The following is an 18248-nucleotide window of genomic DNA, read 5'->3' on the forward strand; positions in this document are numbered from 1 at the left end:
CCCCACCATTGACCCCGGGTCTCCCTGTTCCCCCTCCTCTGGGTCAAGTTTCCTTAGAAATGTAGGTCTTGTTTACTTCATTCCACCTTTCTTTCTCCCTGTTTCCCCCTGTTTTCACCCCCAGTCCTCTCTCTCCACATATTTCAGCCCCGTGGTGTTTAATCCCAAGGAGGGTACAACCTGTACTGGCTCCTGGCTCTCTGCCTTGATGTACCGACTTCCTTGGTGTGCTGCCCTCGACCAAGGTGTGGGTAGGGTGCCAGGATTGAGGTTGCCCCTCTCTGTCATGGTCATTCATTCACTCAATCATGTTTACTGAGTGCTTACTGTAAGTAGAGCACTGTACTCTAAACTGTGAGCTCGTTGTGGGAAGGGAATGTGTCTGTTATACTGTACTCTCCCAGCCACCTAATAAAGTACTTTACTCACAATAAGCGCTCAATAAATGCGATTGAATGAATGTATGAATGAATGAATGAATGAATGGTTGGAAGAGTACAACAAAATAACAATAAACAAACACTTTCCCAGCCCACAATAAGCTTGCCGACTAGAGGGGGAGACAGACATTAATGTAAATGAATAAATTACAGATATGTTCATAAGTGCTGTGGGGCTGAGGAGTGATGAATAAAGGAAGCAAGCCAGGGCGATGCAGAGGGAGTGGGAGTGGATGAAAGCAGGGCTTAGTCAGGGAAGACCTCTTGGAGGAGATATGCCTTCAATAAGGCTTAGGAGCAGGGGAAAGTAGTTGTCTGTTGGATTTGAGAAGGGGCGTCAACATCAGAGTTGAGGATGAATGGGGAGAGGGGTTGCAAATCTCAAGACTCCTTTCAAATACTCCCTCTTGGGAAGAGGTCCATAGCAGAAAAATTCCCCAAAATTCCCAGAGGAGCATTGGGCAAGGAAGGGGCAAGGTTCCAGAATTATTTCTAAATTTCCAGGTGTTCTCCCTCCTACTTGGACTGTAAGCCCTGTTTGGGGCAGGGACTGTGTCTGACCTGAACATCTTCTATAACTACCCTTGCTCTTAGTACAGACTTTGACACATAGTAAGTGCCTACCACTATAAGACCACTATTATAATTATTATTATTAATAAATAGTTTCCACAAGACAGTGTGAATCCATGGGAGGCCTTTCCCTCTCTTCTATGTATAATTGACTCACCCTTGCCTCTTTCTCTAAGACCAACAGCAGCAACAGCAGCAATCAGAACAATGAAACAGGATGGCCGACGACAGAGCGGGGCAGCATTTTAAACAACCCCTGCCTGCCCTTCGACCAGTTGGTGTATGGAGTCACCAGCCTGGTGATGATCCTGACTTTTATCAGCTCATCGGGGAGCTTCACGCTGACAACAAAAAAAGCCTCCTCGGCTTTCCATAACAACCTCTTCAAGAAGGTACGGTCAAAGCCGTAGAGAAGCAGCCTGGCATAATGGTTAGAGCACAGGCCTGGGGCTCAGAAGGACATGGGTTCTAATCCTGGCTCCGTCACATATCTGTTATGTGACCTTGGGCAAGTAACTTCACTTCTCTGAGCCTCAGTTGCCTCACCTGTAAAATGGGGATTGAGACTGTGAACCCCATATGGGAGAGAGACCCTGTCCAACCAAATTTGCTTGTATCCACCCCAGCACTTAGTACAATGCCTGGTACCTAGTAAGAGCTAAACAAATACCACAGTTATTATTATTATTAAAACCATTCTCTGGAGCACTGGGTTTGTACTTTTTTAGGCTGGGTTGGAGGAATATATGGGGAATCAAAGGCTTAGGGGAAAAAGCTCAGAGGTGAGAATCTGTCAGCTCTGGCCCAGAGAATTCTGAAAGGAGTGGTTTGTGTTCTTGAAGAAACCCAGGGACAGTTGTGCCCATTGTACCCAATCGTAACAGCTGATTCACTGTGTGACCTTCAACAAGTCACTTTACCTCTCTGAGCCTCAGTTTTTCATCTGTACAATGGGGATAGGATATCTGCTCTTCCAACTCTTAGACTGTGAGCTCCAGGCTTTTGCTCAAGGAGATTAACCCCTTTCCCAAGTTGATACCCACCAACCTGACCTGTCCACTACAGGATTCTCTTCCAAATCTGCCTACATCTGTCACCACCATCACCACCAGTCACATTCATTCATTCAATAGTATTTATTGAGCACTTACTATTTGCAGAGCACTGTACTAAGTGCTTGGAATGTACAATTCGGTAACAGATAGAGACAATCCCTGCCCATTGACGGGCTTACAGTCTAATCGGGGGAGACAGACGGACAAAAACAAGACAACTTAATTGCAATAAATAGAATGAAGGGGTTGTACACCTCATCAACAAAATAAATAGGGTAATAAAAATATATACAAATGAGCACAGTGCTGAGGGGAGGGGAAGGCAGAGGGGGAGGAGCAGAGGGAAAGGGGGGAAAGGGGGCTTAGCTGAGGGGAGGTGAATGGGGAGCAGAGAGGAAGCAGAGGGAAAAGGGGAAGCTCAGTCTGGGCAGGCCTCTTGGAGGAGGTGAGCGCTCAGTAGGGCTTTGAAGAGGGGAAGAGAGTTAGTTTGGCGGAGGTGAGGAGGGAGGGCATTCCAGGACAGTAGGAGGACATGGGCCAGGGGTCGATGGCAGGATAGGTGTGAATGGGGGATGGTGAGGAGGTGAGTGGCAGAGGAGCGGAGCGTGCAGGGTGGGCAGTAGAAAGAGAGAAGGGAGGAGAGGTGGGGGGGCAAGGGGATGGAGAGCCTTGAAGCCCAGAGTGAGAAGCTTTTGTTTTGTGCTGAGGTTAATAGGCAACCACTGGAGGATTTTAAGGAGGGGAGTGACATGCCCAGAGCGTTTCTGCAGGAAGATGATTCGGGCAGTGGAATGAAGAATAGACTGGAGCGGGGAGAAACTGGAGGAGGGGAGATCAAAGAGAAGGCTGATACAGTAATCCAGCCTGGATATTATGAGAGCCTGTCCCAGTAAGATAGCCGTTTGGATGGAGAGGAAAGGGTGGATCTTGGCAATATTGTAAAAGTGACACCGGCACATGTCAGGGTGGGCCAATTAAGCTGGGGCCCCTGCTCCTAAGGAGGTGGTGGTTGTAGGGGACAGCCGTGCTGGCTTTGGGAGCGACACCATCCTAGTAGTGATTCCTGACCCTTTCCCTCCGCCGCTCTCGCTCCACTAACCCACAGCCCTGGATCACCTCCTCCGTCCGCCTCCTACGCTCCTATGCTCGAGCTGCTGAGCGCTGCTGGCGAAAGTCCAAGCACCAAGCCGACCTCACACACTTCAAATTTATCCTTTCCTGCCTTAACTCTGCCCTCTCCTCCGCCAGGCAAAGCTTCTTCTCCTCCCTCATCGACACCCATGCCCGTCACCCCCGCCGATTGTTCCGGACCTTTAACTCTCTCCTTAGGCCCCCTGTTCCTCCCCCTCCCCCATCTCTCACCCCTAATGATCTGGCCACCTATTTCCTCACGAAAATCAACACGATCAGGTCTGAGCTCCCCAAAGTCACCCCTCCGCCTCTCCCCTCCCCCCCAACAACCCCCTCCCCTACTTTCCCATCCTTCCCTGCAGTATCCTCAGAGGAGATCTCCTCCCTCCTCGCAAGTGCCACCCCCTCCACCTGCGCGTCGGACCCCATTCCCTCTCACCTTCTTAAAACCATCGCCCCTGCCCTCCTCCCTTCCTTAACTTCAATTTTTAACCACTCAATCTCCAAGGGCTCCTTCCCCTCTGCCTTCAAACATGCCCACGTCTCCCCCATCCTAAAAAAAACCCGCTCTTGACCCCACTTCCCCCTCCAGTTATCGTCCTATCTCCCTACTACCCTTCCTTTCCAAAATCTTAGAACGAGTCGTCTACAATCGATGCCTAGAATTCCTTAACTCCCATTCTCTCCTAGACCCCCTCCAATCTGGCTTCCGTCCCCTCCACTCTACCGAGACTGCTCTCTCTAAGGTCACCCATGACCTCCTTCTTGCCAAATCCAATGGCTCCTACTCCATTCTGATCCTCCTTGACCTCTCGGCTGCCTTTGACACTGTCGACCATCCCCTCCTCCTCCATACCTTATCTCACCTTGGCTTCACGGACTCTGTCCTCTCCTGGTTCTCCTCTTACCTCTCTGGCCGATCATTCTCGGTCTCCTATGCTGGAGCCTCCTCCCCCTCCCATCCTTTAACTGTTGGAGTTCCTCAAGGGTCAGTTCTTGGCCCTCTTCTGTTCTCCATTTACACTCACTCCCTCGGTGAACTCATCCGCTCTCACGGCTTTGACTACCATCTCTACGCAGATGACACGCAGATCTACATCTCCGCCCCTGTCCTCTCCCCCTCCCTTCAGGCTCGCATCTCCTCCTGCCTCTGTGACGTCTCCATGTGGATGTCGGCCCGCCACCTAAAACTCAACATGAGCAAGACTGAGCTCCTCATCTTCCCTCCCAAGCCCGGTCCGCTCCCAGACTTCTCCATCACCGTGGATAGCACGACCATCCTTCCCGTCCCGCAGGCCCGCAATCTCGGTGTCATCCTTGACTCGTCCCTCTCGTTCACCCCACACATCCTATCCGTTACCAAGACCTGCCGGTTTCACCTCTACAATATCGCCAAGATCCGCCCTTTCCTCTCCACCCAAACGGCTACCTTACTGTTACGGGCTCTCGTTATATCCCGGCTAGACTACTGTGTCAGCCTTCTCTCTGACCTCCCTTCCTCCTCTCTCGCCCCGCTCCGGTCTATTCTTCACTCCGCTGCCCGGCTCATCTTCCTGCAGAAACGATCTGGGCATGTCACTCCCCTTCTTAAACAACTCCAGTGGTTGCCTATCGACCTCCGCTCCAAACAAAAACTCCTCACTCTAGGCTTCGAGGCTCTCCATCACCTTGCCCCTTCCTACCTCTCCTCCCTTCTCTCTTTCTACCGCCCACCCCGCACGCTCCGCTCCTCTGCCGCCCACCTCCTCGCCATCCCTCGGTCTCGCCTATCCCGCCGTCGACCCCTGGGTCACGTCCTCCCGCGGTCCTGGAACGCCCTCCCTCCTCACCTCCGCCAAACTGATTCTCTTTCCCTCTTCAAAACCTTACTTAAAAATCACCTCCTCCAAGAGGCGTTCCCAGACTGAGCTCCTCTTCCCCCTCTACTCCCTCTGCCATCCCCCCTTTACCTCTCCACAGCTAAAGCCTCATTTTCCCCTTGTCCCTCTGCTCCTCCACCTCTCCCTTCCCATCCCCACAGCACTGTACTCGTCCGCTCAACTGTATATATTTTCGTTACCCTATTTATTTTGTTAATGAATTGTACATCGCCTTGATTCTATTTAGTTGCCATTGTTTTTACGAGATGTTCTTCCCCTTGACGCTGTTTATTGCCATTGTTCTTGTCTGTCCGTCTCCCCCAGTTAGACCGTAAGCCCGTCAAACGGCAGGGACTGTCTCTATCTGTTGCCGACTTGTTCATCCCAAGCGCTTAGTACAGTGCTCTGCACATAGTAAGCGCTCAATAAATACTATTGAATGAATGAATGAACACCAGTCTTAGCCCTGGACCACTCAACAGGCTGCCTGAGTGCCTCACCATCAGGAGGCCCTGGGGCCGTGGGCAAGAGAAAACTCACAGGTTCTGAACTGAGCAGGGGAGAAGTGGCCTGCTGGTAGGAGGGTTAAAACCAGAGCCAGCATCTTGGCCCCACTCCTGACTCACCTTCTCGATCCAGGGTCCAAATGAGCTGGCCTATGGCAGCCTGCCCTGTCCAGAAGTGGCACGGTGTAGTGGATAGAGCATGGGCCTGGGAGTCGGAAAGTCATGCGTTCTAATCCCAGCGCTGCCACTTGTGTGCTCTGTGACCTTGGGTCAGTCACTTTACTTCTCTGTGTCTCAGTTACTTCATCTGTAAAATGGGGATTAAGACTGTGAGCCTTGTGCGGAACATGAACTGCGTCCAACTTGATTTGCTTATATCCACCCCAGCGCTTAATACAGTGCCTGGCACAAAGTAACTGCTTAACAAATACCATAATTATTATAACAATTATTAAAAGCTGTGGGGGTCTGGAGAGGGAGTCTTCCTAGCCTCATGGAGTAGAACTCTCCTCCTCTAGACTGTACGCTCATTATGAGGAGGGAATGTGTCTGCTTATGGTTATGTTGCACTCTCCTAAGTGCTTATTACAGGGCTTTGCATACAGAAAGCACTCAATAAATATGATTGAATGAATGAATAATAAAAATAATGATGGCATTTGTTAAGCGATTACTATGTGCAAAGCACTGTTCTAAGAGCTGGGGTAGATTCAAGGTAATCAGGTTGTTCCACATAGGGCTCACAGGCTTCATCCCCATTCTACAGATGAGAGAACTGAGGCCTAGGGAAGTTAAGTGACTTGCCCAAAGTCACACAGCTGACAGGTGACAGAAGCGGAGTTAGAACCCACAACCTCTGACTCCCAAGCCCGGGCTCTTTCCACCAAGCCACGCTGGAATGAATGAATGGAGCCGGTGTCCCTGACCGTAGAGTAGCTCCCCTTCCTGGGGCCTGGGGCACTTGTCCCCCATTGCTACTCTTTAATTCAGCTCTGCCTAAAAGAGTGTGTATTCTGGCAACTGAAGTCAGTATTTTCCTATGTAGGCGCAAATGCCCTGCTGACCTCTCCATTCCCCCCCTTGACTGGTTTCTCCTCTCTGCAGGTCCTTCGCTGCCCAATGAGTTTCTTTGACACAACTCCTACTGGAAGACTCTTGAATTGTTTCTCTGGGGACCTGGATGAGTTGGACCGGAACCTTCCAATTATTGTGGAAGAGTTCTTGCTGTTGATTTTTATACTCATGTCAATTTTCACCATCATTTTAGTGTTGTCTCCTTATTTTCTGGTCGTGGGAGGCATCTTCAGTGCTGTCTTTCTCACCATATTTAGGTAAGCAGCTTTTCCATTCTACTTAATGACAGGCTCCAGGACAGTGGCATCCAACATCTTACATGTTGCTGGATTATGGGTTACAGGATTTGGCCATTCGACCATTTCCAGGCAAAGCATTTTCCCTGCTTTAATTCATTGTCTCTGGTTTACCACACCCTGAAAGGAAGAAGATTCAATCTCTTCGCCAGCCTCCTGCCCCCAATCCTGGGAAGGTGATACCTGGGACTTGGAAACTCTGCTCTTAGAGGAGACGCTAAACATCGATGACTCAGAGCTCAGTCTGAGCAAGTCAATTTCAGGAGCCCTGCCCCACCCCAATCTCCCACCCTGAACCCTTCTGCCAATCCATGGGCTCAATACCGAGATCATCCAGGTGACCTGCAGTAGCCAGGGACCAGGATATCACTTGTTCAGAGTTCCATGCCCTGATTATATCAGGCCTTTCAACTCAAATTGTCAAAGAGCATTTGCCACTCAGGATTACCAGTGTGACTCTTACAAAAAACCATGAGGATTGTGGCAAGCCCATTACAAAAAGCATCCAAACAGTTGACTTAAAAATTAATCAACCAATGGTAAAGAAAAACATTTATCCTTATAGTTGATAGCTTAAATCCATACTCATTATCCTACTTTAACAACAGGTCCAATGCATAATGAATGCATCCGTCTACTTCCGTGTTACCTATTTAATCCCCCAAATGTCCCAGAAGCCTTTATACTTTCTTCAGCCAACTGCCCTTTCAGGATCAAGTCACATTTGTTCCATCAAAGAAACAGGTGCTCGGGCTCTACCCTGAGGTCTTTCTATCCAGTGAAGAAATAAACCCTGTTTCACAAAGGGGGTAAGGCCCAGAGTGGAGGAAGGAATTGCCTAAGGTCAGTGGTCATGTCGGATATAGAATCTTAATAAGGCACCTACCTTCGATTCCAAAGCTGTAGGCCGAGTCACAAATTGTCTGGTAGCAGGGCTGGTCACAGTCTCACCCTGAAATAGCAACTGAACTCTCTTCATCACTGCTTCTCTTAGAAGAATAGGGCCTCAGCCCACTGGGTCATTGAGACTGAGGTGAGGGTGAGGGCAGACAGATCAAGATTAGGCCTAAAAGAGTGTGTGGGATGTAAACTGCGTATGACCGGCTTTCCTCGTGTCATAGAGTCTTCAAGGCATCCATCAGGGTGATTAAGAGAATGGAAAACTGCAGCCGGTCACCACTCTTCTCTCACATTCTTACTTCTGTGCAAGGCCTGAGCTCCATCCACATCTATGGTAAAACAGAAGACTATATCCAGCAGTAAGCCACACATTTTCTGCTTCCCGAGGGTGGGGCTTGGGAAAAAACAGTTGTCTTGATAGGCAGGGAGACAGGGGCCTGGAGGATTTCCCTTCGCAGGATTATTCAGTGGTATTTATTGAGCACCTACTATTGATAATAATAGTAATAATTTTAGTATTTGTTATGGGCTTACTATGTGCCAAGCACTGTACTAAGGGCTGGGGCAGATAGAAGATAATCAGCCCCTGTCCCACATGGGATTTGCAGTCTAAGGAGAAGGAGAACAAGCATTTCATCTCCATTTTACAAATGAGGAAAATGTAAAGTGATTTGCCTAAGACCACACAGCACACAAGTGGCAGAGCCAGAATTAGGAACCACATCCTCTGACTCCCAGGCCTGTGCTCTTTCCATTAGGCTACACTGCTTCTCTGTTTATGGAGTGCAAAGCGCTATAACATAAAAGTGCTTGGGAGGGCCATGTTCCCTGTCCTCAGAAATCTTACCAACTAAGGCGGAAGACAGGCAGAAAAAATGTTTATAAATAGGTGGAACTGGAAGACAAACAAGGATAAAACAGATCTCACCTGAATCTGAATCAATTAGGATCTTTTATTAAGGGTCTAAGAGAGTATTAACAACATTAACAACTATGATACATTATTTCTTCCCTTGTGTATCTACTGACAGTTCCTCTACCCTTCTCCTATCTCACAGTTTTAGTTTCCCAAACCCTCGTGACCCAGGAACCTTTTCTGAATCATCTTCCCTTGTACTTTTTCACATCATTTAGCACAAGGCTATGTGTACAGTAAGTGCTCAACAAATGAACTAAATAATCATAATAATGATGAAGCAGAGGAGGAGGAGGAGGAGGAGAAGACAGAGAAAGAGGAGGAAAGCCAGCTACATTCATGGATTCAGAGCTCCACAAGCTTACTTCCTAGTAGCCACTCATGCAACTCTCCCATTTTAGGCTATGGGGAAAATACTAGCCCCACCTGATCTTAATGGTGTAAACATGAATTTTCATATTTTCCGAGCCTGAAGTTTTGGTCCCCCAAATTCCTTAACTGTGTTGAAGCAGGTTTGACTTTCTGCCATCTGTTTTCTCCATATCATGACCGCCTCACCCACATTAACCCCTGGACTTCCAACCCAGTTTCAGAACACTAACTGATGAGAACTGCAACTATGTCTTGCTGTTTATGTCCTCAGTGAGGTGGATGACTTTGCGGCTTGAGCTCCTGAGCCACTTCGTGACCCTGGCTGTGGCCTTGTTTGTCGTCTTGGGTCCGCCTTCCATTTCCCCTTCATACAAAGCCATGGCGATGAGCTATGTACTTCAGGTAAAATTAATGCTTCAGTATCTCAAATCGATTGGGTGCTCTCATTCTCTAAAGCACTTTGTCTTTGGAGGTAGCATGGCCTCATAAAAGGAGTGTGAGACTATGGGGCAGGAAACCTGGGTTCAAATCTCAGCTTTGACACAGACCTGCTGTGTGACCTTGGGAAAGTCACTCAACCTCTTGGAGACTCAGTTTTCTCTTCTATGAAATGGGGAGATGACCCCTGCTTTTCCAACCTGCAAGCATCCATTTGGGACAAGGACTATGTACAATCTGATTACCTTGCCTCGACTCCAGGGATTTTTTCCCTAGTAAGACCTTAATGAATAGCATAAGTATCATTATTGCTTTGACGGCTGTATCTCAATCTTCGCAACATCCCTGTGAGCTATGGAGCACGTAGATATTAGTACCCTGTTTTGCCTTTGAGAAAACTGAGGCCCAGAGAGTTTAATAAAATTTGATGATGGTCACACAACAGGCTATTGAGAAAATCAAGAATAGAACCCAGGTCTCCTGATCTCCAGCCCCATACTCATGCTGCATAAGAGCTGGGAGTTATCTCAACCTTTCCAGAGTTCTGCATCAGCCTCTACTGAAAAAAAAAGATGTTTGCTTATTCAAGTTACAAGACTTTCTGTGCAGGGAATGGCCCTGTGAGTGGAAAGTTACTGGAAAGTGTAGTTTATTATTTCTCATTTATGGCTATTGTCATCTGGGATGGCTTCCTCAGGAAAACCTTTATGCCCACTTGTCCTTGGAGAATGCTGCAAGACAGGCTTCTAGAGCAGTTTGTGCCTGTGCTTAGATGCTGATGGAGTGAGGCAAGTCAAACCCCATGGGGGAGAAGATGCATGCATATCTGTCTGTTTTGCTCTCCATCGCTTTTCCTATTCTTCTTTCTCAGCCTCTCTGAAAGTGACAACCTTCCAGAGAGAAATGAGCTTCTTGGCTAAAGCCCCAAAGAGTAGCTAACATCTGGACATTTCTTCTTGGTTCTAGTTAGCCACCTATTTTCAGACTTGCACCAGGCTTGGGGCAGAAACGGAAGCCAGGTTGACCAGTGCAGAGCGGATCCTGCAATACCAGGAGGTAGGAAACGATTCCTTCTCCTCCAGTTCCCCAAACAATTCTTTCTCCTTCAGTTCCCCAAACTATGAAACTGACACTGGTTTGATAGCCCCTGGAGAGGGACTTTCCTTCATATGCTTTGAGCAGAGCCTTGGGAACACGTGACCATGGGCTTGGGAGTCATAGAGCCTGGATTCTGATTCCACCTCTACCACTTACCTGCTGCATAATCTTGGGGAAATCGCTTAACTTCTCTGGGCCTCAGTTCCCTCACCTGTAAATGGGGATTCAACACTTGTTCATCCTATTTAGACAACTTAGACTTTAAGCTCTTTGTGTTACAGAGACTCATCTCACTGAGGACATAAACAGCAAGACATAGTTGCAGTTCTCATCAGTTAGTGTTCTAAAGCTGGGTTGGAAGTCCAGGGGTTAATGTGGGTGAGGCAGTCATGATATGGGGAAAACAGATTTGTTACAGTGTCCCATCTGTAAATATTGTATCTAACCCAGTGCTTGGCACATAACAGGTACTTAACAAATACCACAATTATTATGGGGAATATTAACTTTCTTTCCTCCTCCATTCTCTTTTTTCAAAAACAGAAGTGCGATCCTGAACCCCCACTGCATATCACTGGGGTGAACTGCCCAAAAGGCTGGCCCGACCGTGGAGAAATCATCTTCAAAGATTATCAGATGAAATACCGGGACAACAGCCCCATCATACTGCACGGGATCAACCTGACGTTCCACAGCCAAGAAATGGTGGGCATAGTGGGAAGAACAGGCTCCGGTGAGAGGCTGGCCCTGACCCTGACCCTGACCCTGACCCTGACCCTAACTTCTGTCCCCACAGCTGAACCCCTGGGAATCTGGCTCATCCTGGAAGCATTCGTGGCTTCTGAAATGTGGCTGGAGCCCTTAGATTGTGAGCCCCACTTGGGACTGGGCCATGAATAATTTAATTGCATTGCACCTTCCTCAATGCCTAAGTACAGTGTTTGGCACAAAGTACTTAACAAGTACTTTAATTATTATTATTGCCAAACATTGGAAGGTGGGGTGGGGGGATTAGTGCTAATGGTGGTTACTTTTAACTGACAGAAGTCGGGAATTTCAGTTTCTCCTTAGCACTTAAGTAAACCCATTTAAATCCTATGACTATGCTTTGGTTGTTTAGTACCAGTGGTACTTATTGAGCACCTTCTCGGGGTAGAAGCCTTTACTGAGCACTTGGGAAAGTACAACGGAAGCAAGACACACGTTCCCAGCCCTCAAAGGGCTTACAAAAACTCTGAGTATTTTGTGACATTCTTTCCTTCTGTCACTTGCATTGTAAGTCCAACTGCAGTTTTGAGTGCTTATATTGATCTCTGCTTCTTCCAAAACATTGTAAACTGGGTTCTAATCCCAGCTCTGCCACTTGTCTGCTGCGTGAACTTGTGCAAGTCACTTTACTCCTCTGTGCCTCAGTTACCTCTTCTGTAAAAATGTGATTAAGACTGTAAATCTCATGTGAGACAGGGACTGTGTCCAACCTGATTAACTTGTATCTACCTCGGGGTTTAGTACAGTGCCTGGCATGTAATAAACACTACTTAACAAATGCCTTTTTTTTAAAAAAAAGAGCTCCTCAGGGGCAGAGGTCATGACTGGCTCTTCCTCAGTCATGCTCCACAGACTGCAGCAGGCACTCAGTGGGTGTTATTGAAAGATGGAACTAACTGGTTAAAAGGGTAACAGCCTTCTTGGACTTGAGGACAGTTGAGTCTTAGGCTCAGAGGAGGCCTCGCCTGCCACTTTCCTAAACAGTAAACCTAGGTCTTGTCTCAGGCAGGGTCGGTCCCCTTATTTCATAATGGTAAAAAATACATTTTCCCAACCCCCACCTACTCGTGATGCTGTTCTCTGAGTTCTGGGCCTTGAGTCATTTCCAGTGGCAAGTTTGATAGGTTTGATAAGTGATTAGCAGCTAAATTGACTCCTGGGGACTGTTTTCATTGTCATTCATCCCTTGACTTGGGTCTCCTCTCACTGCTGCTTCAACATAGTGGAGAGAGCACAGGCCTAGGAGGGACAGGACCTGCGTTCTAATCCTGCCTCTGCCATTTGAGCAATCAGTTAAATACTTTGAGCCTCAGTTTCTTCATCTGTTCTCCCTCCCCGGTAGTCTGTGAGTCCTGTGTGGGACAGGGTCTGGGTCTGACCTGATCATCTTGTATCTACCCCAGAGCTTAATACAATGTTTGGCACATAGTAAGCACTTCAGGAATACCATGTTATCTTGAAGTGGGACTTGGTTTTCCCCCTTCTCCCTCCAGGAAAATCCTCTTTGGGGGTGGCGTTATTCCAGTTGGTGGAACCTGATGCTGGAAAAATCTTCATCGACAACGTTGATATCTGTAGCATCGGTCTAGAAGCTCTCCGAACCAAGCTCTCTGTCATTCCCCAAGAACCAGTCTTGTTTGTCGGCACAGTACGGTACAGACTGGGCTGGGCCCTCGTGAAACTCTAAGCAATTGGCCTTGCTCAGCTCACTCTAATGTACCATACCCATAACCGATTTACACAGGTTCTGGGCCCTGATTCAACCAGTATTCTACTCTCTATTTCACTCTCGGTCACGATATAGCAGTCAATCAATCAATCAATCATATTTACTGAGAGCTTACTGTGTGCAGAGTACTGTCCTAAGTACTTGGGAGAGTGCAATATAACAACATAACAAAGTTGTCAGACACATTCCCTTCCCACAAGGAGCAAGTCTAGTGGGGGAGACAGATATTAATATAAAGTATATATATGTACATAAATGCTGTGGGGCTGAAGGATGGGTGAATAAAGGGAGCAAATCAGGGTGATACAGAAGGGAGTGGGAGAAGAAGAAATGATAGGTACATATCTGTAGTTATATACATATCTGTAGTTTATAATTTATGTACATGTCTATAACTTACTCATTTATATTAATGCCTGTCTCTCCCTCTAGACTGTAACCTCATATTGGGCAGAGAATGTGTCTCTTATATTTCTATATTATACTTTCCCAAGTACTTAGCACAGTTCTCTGCATACAGTAAGCACTCAAAAAATATGAGGGCTTAGTCAGGAAAGGCCTCTTGGAGGAGATGTGCCTTCAATAAGCCTTTTGAAGGTGGGAGAGTAATTGAAGGCTATGAAGAAGGAGGGCATTCCAGGCCAGAAGCAGGACATGGACAAGAGGTCAGTGGTGAGATAGATGAGATTGAGATGCAGTGTGTAGCTTGGCATTAGAGGAGTGACATGTGTGGGCTGGGTTGTAGGAAGAAATCAGGAAGGCAAGGTAGAAAGGGTCATGCTGGTTGAGGGCTCTAAAGTGGATGGTAAGGAGTTTCTGTTGGATGCAGAGGTAGGTGAGCAACCACTGGAGGTTCTTGAGGAGTGAGTAAACATGGACTGAACATTTTCCCTGAAAAATGCAGAAAATGCATGACTCAAAGTAGAACCTATCAGCTAGTTCAGAAAAATTTATTTTGTAAACTGAAAGAAATACTCACTTCTCCTCTGGTGTTAGCAGGAACCAGACACATACTAGCTGGATAATATTGGCTGACAGAGATTGATTTCCCAAAGAGCCATCTTATTGCTGTTTAAGCCGTTCTCTTATCCTTGGGTGACAGGTTTAATTTAGATCCCTTTGACAATTACACGGATGAGCAGATCTGGAAAGTTCTGGAAAGGACATTTTTGACTAAAGCAGTAAGTACCGCCTTTAAGATTCTAAAACATGACATCCTCAGGGCACGTGAGGCTCTTTGGAAGTTTTGAGAAGATTAAAGGAAAAGGGCACTGGATGTCTGACCTGGAGGTAAAGCCATGTGGAGTTGAAATTCTGGGGTTCAGCCAGTCCTGGCTCAGACTAAGTCCTAGAAGTCCTGGCCCTAGACTAAGTCCTGGCCTGTACTCAGACTGACACCCAGCTGTCCTTGAACCCAGTACCTTCAGTTGACGAGGACGGGATGGCATCAGCCCTGCCAGGGAATCCCCATTCATTCATTCATTCATTCATTCATTCAATAGTATTTATTGAGCACTTACTATGTGCAGAGCACTGTACTAAGCGCTTGGCTGGGGCTGTAGCTTCAGCCTGTATCTTTGGATGCCCTGGGTCTCAACCTTGGCAAAAAGGAGTGAGAAGTCCTTGGGAAGCAAAGACTCACTGGGAAAATGGGAGCAGCTTTCAATGAGACTGTGCCCCAAACCAAGTAAGAAGTATGGGTTTGCCCCACATGTTGGCAGAGAGGATTTTTATGTATACACACACACACACACACACACGCATGCATGGTGTAGTGGATAGAGCATGGGCCTGGGAGTCAGGAGGTCCTGGGTTCTAATCCCAGTTCCAGCACTAATCTGCTCTGTGACCTTGGGAAAGTCACTTCCCTTGTCTGGGCCTTAATTCCTTCATCTGTAAAATGAGGATTTAGACTGTGAGCCCCACGTGGGACAGGGACTGTTTCCAACCTAATTAGCTTGTATCTACCCCAGTGCTCAGTACAGGGCCTAGCATATAGTAAGTGTTTAAAAAATACCATAAAAAATGCACAAACACCACCCCACAAATCTTCCATTTTCTCTCCTTTATGGCCTGCAGTAAAATATAAGTGGAGCAAGGAAGTTGGGTATAAAGTATCTTTGCACCGAGTTACATTTTCTATTTGAAAAATGTTTTGACCATGAACAAGAAAATCCCAATAACCCAGGCCAGATTGAATTTAATTTACTTGCTGGGGTCAGCTTGTTCACATCTCCCTCTCTCACCCGACTCTGCCACTCTCTCTGTTACAGATCGTAAACCTACCAGGGAGATTACAAGCCAAAGTTGGTGAAAATGGCAAGAACTTCTCTGTCGGGGAAAGACAGCTGTTGTGTATAGCCAGAGCCCTCCTCTGCAATACTAAAGTAAGAAAGCCGCAAGGAAGGAGGATATTTGGGAGCAAATGTTTCTTAGGGATAGGGAACTTGTCTAATTCCCAGCTGTGTATGTTTCCCAGCACTGAGTACAGAGAAGTGAACACAGTAAGTGCTTAATAATACCAATAACTATTATTATTACTACTGCTGCTGTGGGGCAAACTGTGGGAGTGAGAAGGGTTAAGGATGGGAACTTCTGAAAGAAGATGAATATAAAAGTCTTTAATCAAATAATCCATCATCATTTGGTGGTATATACTGAGTCCTTACTGTGAGCAGAGTACTGCATTCAGCAGTTGGAAGAGCACAATACAAGAGAGTTGGTAGCCTAATTCAGATTGCTTTTCACAGGCTTTCTCCCCTCTCACTTATTATCTGCTTCCCCTGGTCATTTCTGTATATTCTTTCTGTTTATAGTGGTGCTTGTCATATTCCTCCCCCGCCCCCCCACATCTTACTGTGAGAATCTCTCAAGGTTAAGTTCTGGGCCTTCCTTCCATCCTCCATCTATACCCAGCCCTTAGAGAATTCATTTGCTCCCACAGCTTCAACTATCAACTCTATGCAGTCGATTCACAAATTTCCTCTCCAGGCCTCACCTCTGACTCTCTGCAGCCTCATGTTTCCTCCTGCCATTGGGACATCTCCATTTGGATGTCCTGCTGTCTCCTTAAATTTAGTGTATATAAAACCAAACTCTATCTTCTCACTAAAAGCCCTGTCCTCCATGAGACTTTCCCATTACCTTATATCACGCTAGCATTCTCCCTGTCTCACAAGCCCACAATCTTGGCATTATTAATTCATCTTTTTCATTCAATCCACATATTCAATTTGAACCCAAATCCTGTCCACTCCACCTCCTAAACATCTCTAGAATCCACTCCTTCCTCTCCACTGAAACTGCCATCATGCTGATCCAAGAACTTTTCATTTCCTTGCCTTTACTACTTCACCAGCCACCTCACTGACCTCCCTGCCTCCTATCTTTTCCCTCTCTGGTCCATAATCCACTCAGCTGCAAGGATCATTTTTCTAAAAAAAAAGTTCAGTCCACCCTTTCCCGGTCCTCAAAAGCCCCCATCTCTGCATTGAACAGAAGTTCAGAAGCAGCACGATGCAGTGGCTAGAGGATGGGTCTGGGAGTCAGAAGGGCGTGGGCTCTAATCCTGGCTCCACCACTTCTTGTCTGTTTGACCTAGGACAAGTTACTTTACTTCTCTGTCCCTCAGATACCTCATCTGTAAAATGGGGATGGAGCTGTGAGCCCCACGAGGGACAGGGACTGTGTTCAACCTGAATTTGCTTGTGTCCACCGCAGGGCTTAGTACAGTGTGCAGCACATAGTAAGCACTTAACAAATACCATAATTATTATTATTATTATTAAATTCCTTTCCACTGACTTTAAAGCACTCAATAAGTGCCACTGATTAATTGATTGATTGAATCCAGGTCTTCTGACTTGCAGGCCTGTGCTCTTTCCACTAGGCCATGTTGCTTCTGTCAATTCTCCTATTGTCAGTTCTCTTGCCACTTCATCTTCCTACTTCTTTGTGTTTGTGTATGTGTGTTTGTTGGCTCATGCCAGGGCAGTCATGTTATCTTTCTCCTCCTCCTTCCACCTCTACTCTATAAACACTGGCCAGTGGGGATATTTTCTTTTTGCCTCTTTCTCCCATCTACACCCTAAATTCGGACTTAAGGTTGCTCTTCATCTGGTTTTCTGCCACGTCTTTCAGCTGTCAAAAAATAAATAGTATTTATTGAATACTTCCTGTGAACAGAGCAATGTACTAAGTGCTTGGGAAAGTACAGAACAACAGAGTTGGTAGATACATTCCCTGCCCATAAGGAACTTAAAGACTAAAGGCATCTAACATTTCCTCAGGGATTCGTGAAACTGTTCGCAAAACCATAGCAACTTCATAAGCTCCCATAGATCCCCACTCTTTGTGAGTTAGGGCATTCCTTCCATGCCACTCGAGGCCATTCTGAAGAAAATTATAATAGCAGGAAGACTACCACTTTGAAATTTGATGTCACCAAGCAGGTTGCTGACAGATCACCTAAAAAACAGCCATCTTTTTGTTTGACTCATACCAACTTTTACTTCCCACCTCCCACCAGATCATACTGATAGATGAAGCCACAGCCTCTGTGGACCCAGAAACAGACGCCCTAATTCAGCGCACCATCAAGGAAGCATTCAAGGGCTGTACGGTTTTGATCATCGCTCATCGAATCACGACCGTTCTCGACTGTGACCGAATCCTGGTCATGGATGGTGGGAAGGTGAGGAGACCTGGGCTCCCCGTGGCGGGGAGGATCATTAGGGAGAACTTCTGATGTCCTGCCCAAGCTCGTGACATCTGTGTTTCCTGCTACCTTTCAGGTGGTTGAGTTCGACAAGCCCGGAGCTCTGCTGCAAAGCCCAGACTCGGTGTTGGCGAGGCTGCTGGCGGCAGCAAACACCCCACCGAGTTAGAGAAGTGGAAGCCACACCGCCAGATGAACGCTGAAGTGGGAGAAGCAGCATGGCCTAGTGGAAAGAGCATGGGCCTGGGAGTCAGAGGATCTGGGTTCTAATTCTGCTTCTGCCAATTGCTTGCTGCCTAACTTTGTGCAAGTCGCTTTATTTCTCTGCCTAAATTCCCTCAACTGTAAAATAGGGATGAAATACCTGTCCTTTCTT

At 47.0% G+C, this 18248-nt stretch overlaps 1 protein-coding gene across 1 annotated transcript in view; it reads left to right on the forward strand.

Annotated features, from left to right (window-relative positions):
- The window catches only part of ABCC11 (ATP binding cassette subfamily C member 11), a 53241-nt gene extending 35200 nt beyond the window's left edge, over window positions 1-18041 (forward strand). The window contains exons 22-32 of the mRNA XM_029075293.1: window positions 1190-1405; window positions 6669-6895; window positions 8056-8193; window positions 9338-9524; window positions 10527-10616; window positions 11202-11391; window positions 12920-13079; window positions 14258-14336; window positions 15429-15542; window positions 17684-17848; window positions 17949-18041. Coding sequence (XP_028931126.1) covers window positions 1190-1405; window positions 6669-6895; window positions 8056-8193; window positions 9338-9524; window positions 10527-10616; window positions 11202-11391; window positions 12920-13079; window positions 14258-14336; window positions 15429-15542; window positions 17684-17848; window positions 17949-18041 — 1659 coding nt within the window. The remainder of the gene's footprint in view (window positions 1-1189; window positions 1406-6668; window positions 6896-8055; window positions 8194-9337; window positions 9525-10526; window positions 10617-11201; window positions 11392-12919; window positions 13080-14257; window positions 14337-15428; window positions 15543-17683; window positions 17849-17948) is intronic.
- The last annotated feature ends 207 nt before the right edge of the window (window positions 18042-18248 follow it).

This window comes from Ornithorhynchus anatinus, chromosome 11 (genome assembly GCF_004115215.2).
Source record: "Ornithorhynchus anatinus isolate Pmale09 chromosome 11, mOrnAna1.pri.v4, whole genome shotgun sequence".
NCBI lineage: Eukaryota > Metazoa > Chordata > Mammalia > Monotremata > Ornithorhynchidae > Ornithorhynchus > Ornithorhynchus anatinus.